General features: G+C 38.7%; 1 protein-coding gene across 1 annotated transcript in view; it reads right to left on the bottom strand.

Moving 5' to 3' along the window:
* CCDC132 (coiled-coil domain containing 132) overlaps positions 1 to 7,989 on the bottom strand; it is a 74,598-nt gene extending 66,609 nt beyond the window's left edge. Inside the window, exons 1-2 of the mRNA XM_010001590.1 lie at positions 7,957 to 7,989; positions 5,732 to 5,800 (exon numbers count right to left, since the gene is read on the bottom strand). Coding sequence (XP_009999892.1) covers positions 5,732 to 5,800; positions 7,957 to 7,989 — 102 coding nt within the window. The remainder of the gene's footprint in view (positions 1 to 5,731; positions 5,801 to 7,956) is intronic.
* Positions 7,990 to 7,995: the final 6 nt, after the last annotated feature.

Here is a 7,995-nt window from a genome sequence, read left to right as displayed (position 1 = left end):
GCCCCACTGGCGGGAAGCTCTGCGAGGGGCGGCACCGAACAAGGAAATAATACACATCAGTAACAACAATAAATAACAACAAAGCGAAATGATGTTACTCTTTATAAAACCTCCTTTAAACCAGGTTTCTGAGCACAGTCCCGCTCTGAAGTCCACAACGCCACAAGCCACAACAGCACCTCGGTTAAAGGCAAAGGCTGGGGCAGCGGTGACACGGACCGCAGGTGACACCGGCACAGGTTTGCAAGCAGCCAGCAGGGAAGAGCTTCCGGCACCGCACTGGCACCAGAGAGACAGACAGGAGTCCCCCCAGGCACATCCTTCAGCTCCAGCCACACAATTCACACGTGTCCACCTCACATTTCAGCTTTACTAAAAGCATGAGGAAAATAGGAGAAGACAGCAGGTTATGAGGGATGAGAATGGAAAGATTCCTGAAAAACAGCCCCTTTAGAGTCTTTTTCAACTTTTTAATCTATGATTTTGAAGTTTTCAGCACATGAGGCTGCATGGATTGGCAGAGGGCATTCAGATTCCATGGCATGCTATTGAAGTAATTTAATTTGTAAAGTAATGCATCTGTTCTCTAACTGTATGTATTCCTGTCCTTTAAAAGAAATAAAAAATAAATTATTTTCCTCTGGACTCCCTAACAAATGGCAGCATCATGCTGTAAAACCCTCTTTAAATTAGCTTACCATCGCAGAGTACATTGAGTTTGAGCTATATGAAACAAATTTAAAAATTATCCAAGACATGGAACATGGTCAGATTAATTTGTCCACTGAACGAACCACTGCAAATGGAATCATCTGACTTATCATCTGATGTTTGGCTAAAAGTTCCTGCATGGTTGTCTATTAAAAGAAAAAAGGAGAAAAAACTAAATCCAGTAAGAAATCTTTAGGATCATTTCAATTTCTAGACTACTGATATCTGGTCATATTGCTGGAATTGTGTATCTATGCCATACATCAATGGTGACTGACATCCCACAGAGATGTAGTAAGAAAGCCAAGGTGGATGCATATTCTGAATTCAGAGCCACGTGATAGTAAACTGGGAGGGATGTTTATAATACTAGCATTTCAATGAAATCTAATCAATTACCTTTTTGTCTTTGTAGAAGAACATGATTTTTCAACACAAAAATAAAGCTGTCATTGATGTGGCTAGGAAAACTACTACAAAGCCATTTTATCCTGTCTCAGAAAGATCATTTAGCTCAGTGTTTCTTGCCAAAACAGTACCTAGGAAAATCTTTATTAAATGGATACGGTTTTTCTTTATCTTGTTCACTCTTTCTAGAAAAGCAGTCTAGTAAGAATAATTCTTCGGGATAAACTTAAGCTCCCATACAAATTACACCACGTGCACCAGACTTTATGCTGTGATAATCTTCAGTTTCCAGTCCATCATGCTCCACTAGTTTGAAATAACTAACATGCCCAAGGCCAGTCTATTCACTCACCACTGAAAGAAGCAAACATCCTTGGCTAATATTTATATGCTGATACTCTATCCCTTCAACGGGAGATACAAAAACATTTCCCTATATACCTATGAAGTCCATAGATTCAGGGGGCTCCGGGAAAGTCAGATTTAGCCCTGTGGAGCTCATACTCTCCTACTTTGCAGAGCAGGAGAAGTGCTATTAAATCCCTCAGGCACTTTGCCACCTCAAAACTTTTCTAACTGTTGCTGCTTAAAGTATCTGCCCTTAAAAAAAACTTTAAAACACAGTAAAAAGAAACACAGTAAAAAACCACACTTAAAAACACACTTAAAACACAGTAAATTTTATGCAAATGCAGCAATTCTCAGTGTATTTCTGAGTATAAGCCTATAAAAATTGGGATGGAGGGAATCATATGATAATGGTGCAGAGCACTTTGCCACTGCTCAACCATCAATGAGATCAGTAGGAGACTGGGAAGAGCAGCATGTTGGACCTCATAATACTAATTTTCACTCATCTGCCCACATTAATACACACCTTCAGCAGCAGGAACTCTCCAAGCAATAATGGGACAACACAGTCATCAAAGATGCTGTTTCATGAGTTATTTATTTTTCCAACTTTTCTTCAGTGAGAGACTTCACCTCCCACATAAAACTTGCATCACTTGTGGTGCCAAGTGTGCACATTTTTTTTGCCAGTACTTTGGATCATGCTTTCATGGAAAGACAATTTATCCTGTCAAACATAGGCCCTTTCAGGTTATGATTAGTGCGACCAAAAGCAGCAGGTCTCCCTAAACAGATCAGTGAATGATAGTTTCTGGTGAGAAAAAATAAAAAAAAGGAAAAAAGCCAAACAACCCTGTCTGTTTGACAGCTTTGTGTACTTGAAGAAGCCATTGCTGAATAAAACAGTGTTTACATCCACACACTTCTCACATGATTTTGCCATCCTGTTTTACAGAAATATAAATTTACAGGTCTAGGAGCCTGTGGCAAAGTCCTTGAAATATATTTCAGAGGAATCATTTAATTGCAGTCTTATTTGAAATGCAGTTCAGCAAGTTTTAGATTACTTGCCCAGCTATTTCCTAGCACATCACATGACCAGTCTGCTTGTACTCTACACCACTTGTAACAACACCACCAGTACTGCTCTGTTGAATGAAGCATTACTGGCATAAAGTTGAAGCAAACACCTTCTGCATTCCAGTCACTATGATCCAAAAGACTGGGAAGCTAAGACATTGCAAAAAGTTAACTGATACTACTAAAAAAAAAAATATCTAAAAACTTTTCAACCTAATTAGGAGCTGAAGGTCAGAATTAGCCATACATGTCATGACCCAAGACTACACCAATTAACATGCTGTCTAATATCCTCACTCCATTCTGAACTTGGATAACATCTGTATTACAAGCTAATCCTGAACACCAGGATGAGAGCCCTGCTCCACAGATTCAATCAGCAGATACACTGCAACATCCTACCACCATGAAATAAACTAATGTATAAAAGTTTTTTAACATGTATATATACGCAATCTTTTTTTTCTCTATAAGAAGATACATGTATATATTAAATACATCTCATAACATACATATAACTATCTATAAACTCACCTCAACATTTTTTTCCCTCCCAGCTAATCCACAGCTAGGGAAGGCAATCCCACAGGGAAGTTTGTGGTATTCTCTTACTTTTCATATGAATACCCATAACAAACATTACACTGTGAAAACAATTATCCTTATGGAGAGAACAAAGCCTGATCCATGGAACAGATATTAGTCTCACTATCGCTTTATGCGCTTCTGGAAAGTGCTCAGCTACTGTTGGGAAAATAGAAACACAAAGACTGAGCAAGCCACGCTTCTGTATCTATAGGAAAAGCATTTAAAAATAAACTACCATTGTTGTTTGCCACCATAAGCCACAAAGTCAACTAATACCTGTATATTGCACGTGGGCTGATTATCAGCAAGATAAACATAACCTAAATTAAAAGTCAACTCATAATTAAACCCACACACTTGAATTCAAGTGTACAAAATACCTATCTCTTTTGTGACATAATCTACTGAACAAAACTGTTATTAGCTTGGGAGATGACAATAACAGAATATTTCAAAGAGAATGACAGTTCCCATGCCCGGGTGATCAAGGCACAGAGATTAAATAAGGTATCTCAATCAAAGAAGATACTAAATTCCTCTCTTATACCCCTCTATAGCTTTAACTCAGATTTCAAAACTTTCAGTAACACTTGCCCTAAATCAATCTGGGAATATCCCTTTGAATGTGGAAATGTGACAACAAGAGGGCAGCATCATAACCATCCTATCATCAAAACAGTACCTGGCTGATGAGCCTGAGACTTTTGTTCTTCAAGACATAAACAAAAACAGTTATTAAAATATGGCAGCACAGACCACCACATGCTTTCAAATAGCAGTCTGCAACTGTATGTATGAAGTTACTCTTTTATTTGTTGCCTTTAAAAATCTGCACCTTTTATTTAGTCTTTACTTTTGCATTCAAAAGTTACTATCCTTTACCAAACTTGTCCAATATTACAAAATAATTATTGAGGGGCATTAGCTTATATCCAGCAAAGCTGCTTGAGCCTGTAATTATAATGTAATTCGGATTTGTCACATCAGTATGTTGCCATGGCATTGAATGTAGCTTCAGTTCCAAACAAATACAATAACCAAAAGCTCAATGATTTTCAACTTCTGTGCAATACTGAAACCTCATCTCCTTGACAGTTACTTGTAGCACAAACACAGATAGTATCTCCCTCTCCCCAACCCCAAAAACCTCCCATTTTCAATAAAGGGTATCCAAATCTATGCTCTCAGTGACAGGAGACATATTACAGTGCTTGATCCGATGTCTCACCATTTGAAAAGTAAAAATCCTACAATAAAGGTTTTAGCAAAGTTAAGGAGGCACGACAATATAAATCCTTCCTCCAAAATAAAAGAGCTGGAAGTTACCATGACAAATGGCCTGGGACCATAGCCAGGAGTTAAACTGATCAAAACAATGTAATTTTACTCAAGATTCTTATGATCTTGTGTTGTCATTTAATGACATAGTCATGCAACTTTTTATAAAATACAGGACAGCTTGCTGAGAAGGCAAAAGGTCATGTAAGCAACTTTGAATTTTCAGAACTACTTCCCTAGAACATTTTGGAATGGAAAAAAGTATTAGAAGACTGAAAGATATAAAAGCCTTACTCTGTGGGACAGAGGAGAATAATATCCTAGTTTTATCAGCTTTAAAAAAAAAACAGTCAGGTGGCAGCTTCTAATATTGATTAAATTTTGTCTTCTTGGGCACAGAATTCAAAATTACAATGAGATACTGACTGCAGAACAGCTGCAGATAATGTTTTCACATTACAAAGCTTTGACATAGATGTATGAAAAAATTACGTATTAGTTACAGGTATTTGTTTTCCCACTGTTATTAATACAAAGTATAGGCTTAAAAGACGCATGACAATTAACTACCAAAGAATGGAAATTCAGTCCAGATACCCCACAGCTACTTTCTCCTGGATAGACAACTTGACGAAAAAGACAGTTTGAAACTGGATGCTCAGTAAGTGGCAGGAATCTGCAATTTTGAAATCTAAGCCACAGACATAAGACAGTTTTATCAACATCACTGTAACCAAATACTTTTACTCTCTGAAATCAATAAATTGGCCACTGCTTAACAGAGTATTAGATACCATTTCAGAGACTGTTACTTGATTTTTTAAATATACAGTAACACTGATTTTTTTTTTTATCTACCTCAGCACCAGCAATATATTACACAGTACTTATACAGAGACAAAGAAAGACAAGGGGTTTTTTGTTTAGTTTTTTTTAATCTGTTGTAAAATAAAACATCCAAATTCAAATCAGTAATGTAAATACCTCATTGGTGAAAGGCAAAGTCCAAATTTAGAGAAAATAATAAACATCATCCACAGCAACTCTTGTGAATCATCCTCTTAAATCATCAGGGTATAAGGAGCAGACAAATATTATGACAACTGTTCCCTCATAGCCAGGTTATTCAGTATGATTTCTGAGATGAGAGTGAGCTGGCATCATTTAAGTAGTTAAGACTCAAAAAAAGCAACAACAAACCTGGTGCTTAAAAAAAACCCCACAAAACCAAAAAAGAACTAAGTGTCATCTAACTATAAAATTAAAAAGTAAAAAATGAAGGGCATGGAAGTGTAGGAGGGACTGTGTATCATACCTTAGTAGGAATCCGAAAGCTGTCAATAGGACTGAGGTCAGCTACGCTCTCCTGGGGACTTCTTAGACCCTTTAAAACAATTGTAATAGTCAGTTAATTGATTATTTCGTGTATCTTACAATCAACCTGCATAAGTCTTACCTGCCATTGAATATTTATTTACAAGTTATTTAATAAATTACACTGACATGAGGCTGGAAGGCTAAGACTTTAGCCTATAAACATTTAAGCAAGACCATTGCTGTATAAATTATGCTCCTCAAATATCTGTGCATTTTCAACTTTATGCTGCAATATGTACCTTTTCAGTACAGTCCACTAACATTCCCTTTGTAAAATACACTGACATCTTCCTCTCAACTTCCAGATGTTATTTTAAATTTTAAAATGCATGTGTCCAAAAAACATAACATACTTAATTCCCCTAACTTAATGATTTTACGGAATCAAAGAACCAAATTCAATTTACATGCCACCTACTCTGTAGCAATATTATATTATTTTTGCTTGATGGTAGATTTGTCTCTTTACCATGTAACACTATTAGGACTGGTTTTCCTTATGCACAACTAAACTCAAAAAGACACATGATCTGCATTAGCCGCTTTGTATAGTTACTACTTTTTAAAACACATAGAGCCACATAAATAGAATATGCTCTAGAACACTGAAGCTTTGTACAGGAAGCATCAAATAACCAGCTGAGTATGTGTTTGCTGAATATCCAACACGTTCACAATGTTACGAAGCAAAGCCACAGAATATGCTGCTTAGCACATTTTCTGCCAGCTACCTAGGCAGGGGCGAGTCTAAAGATTCCTGTTTCAGATATAGTTCTGACTCCAGCTTCTCTTGAGACTTCAGGGTGCTCATGTGAGCCATGAGTTTCAGGCAGACTTCCCTGCTAGTCTTGTGGCTGACACCAACTGTACTGTTTCCAAGCTCACTCCAGGCCTTGGGAATCTACACTCTCTTTGATCTAAAAGAACCTACACAATTACTATGTGAGCTTATGATGAGAAAAGTTTGAAACTGATCAGCTGTTTTCCAAATTCATCACTTCAGTGGTAACTACTACATTTTACAATTATTTCATCAAACTAGGATGCAAAACATCTTCATTTCAGTTTTGGTTCTCAGTTTTCCTTGAGCATCATTTCAAAACATCCTTCCTTTTCCAGTTACCACCACCAAAGGTGAGTCACCTCTATGCATCAAAAATTCAAGGTGACAAACAACTAACGCAACTGTTGCAGCTTTTCATACTGCACATTAAATCTTCACCTCCTCTCAAAAATCTGTAGTACTAGCAGCTTCTCTTCAGAAGCGGTAAAAAGTTTCACTTATCAAATACTAAATGGAATTAATTCCTTCACAAAGGCTGAAAATTTTGTAAGATGCATCATTTTCAGACCCACAGTATTCTCCTACTAGGCAGGCTTTCCATGACTCCTTTTACTCAAGCTGAAAACTGACTGTTTAGCCCTACACTGAAAGGCAGCAGAGCAGTGTTTTGTTAACTCGGCTTCTGTGCCAGTGTCCATTTTAAGCCCTATCTCCCACCTTGAGCATCACAACTCTGAGGATATAGACTAGGGAAAAAAAAATAAAAAACCACCAAAGTTAGGTTTCTGACTTTCCCACCATTTTCTCCAACTACCTAGAATATCAAGTGACTTTTTAAGTTCTCAAATTTAGATACACAGGCAAAACGGCTTCAATTTAGAGAGATTTCACAGATGAGAATGGCTTAAATGCTCTTCTAAGCCACTCCCTTAAAAAGTCTGGCAACCTGAGCAGTACTAGATCTGCACAATCTCAGTGACAACTGGTACAAAGAGGGGGGCTAACGGAAACACATTCAGTGCCGCAGCACACGTTCAGCATGTGCCCCTTCAGGCCCCCCCGGCACCTCTGCCTCCCCTTCGCTCAGAAGCGGTCGCTGCCAGACAAGCCGCTGTTGCAGCGCCAGGGCCCAGCGCTCCAAAACGCGTGAGAGGAGGAAACTGACCCGGACCAGCCGTGTCAGCTTTAAGGCCCATGTGCTACGGCACAGGCTACGTGCTGGCACCTGTGTACGCATCCACTTCTAGGTTTAGAGAGGAAATAAAAGGCAGACGCGGGCGTTCCAAGCGCAAAGGCACCTCGGGGCTTCCCTCTCCCCACCAGGGTGCCGGGCTCCTGGTCCCCCGCACGGCGCTGCCCTCCCGCCCCGAGCTGCTCACCTGGCGGGTCATCAGCGACTTGATCTTCTGCATGACGGT

Source organism: Chaetura pelagica, unplaced genomic scaffold (genome assembly GCF_000747805.2).
Source record: "Chaetura pelagica isolate M959 unplaced genomic scaffold, ChaPel_1.0 scaffold127, whole genome shotgun sequence".
NCBI classification, from domain to species: domain Eukaryota; kingdom Metazoa; phylum Chordata; class Aves; order Apodiformes; family Apodidae; genus Chaetura; species Chaetura pelagica.
This window is presented reverse-complemented; position numbering and strand designations above follow the sequence as displayed.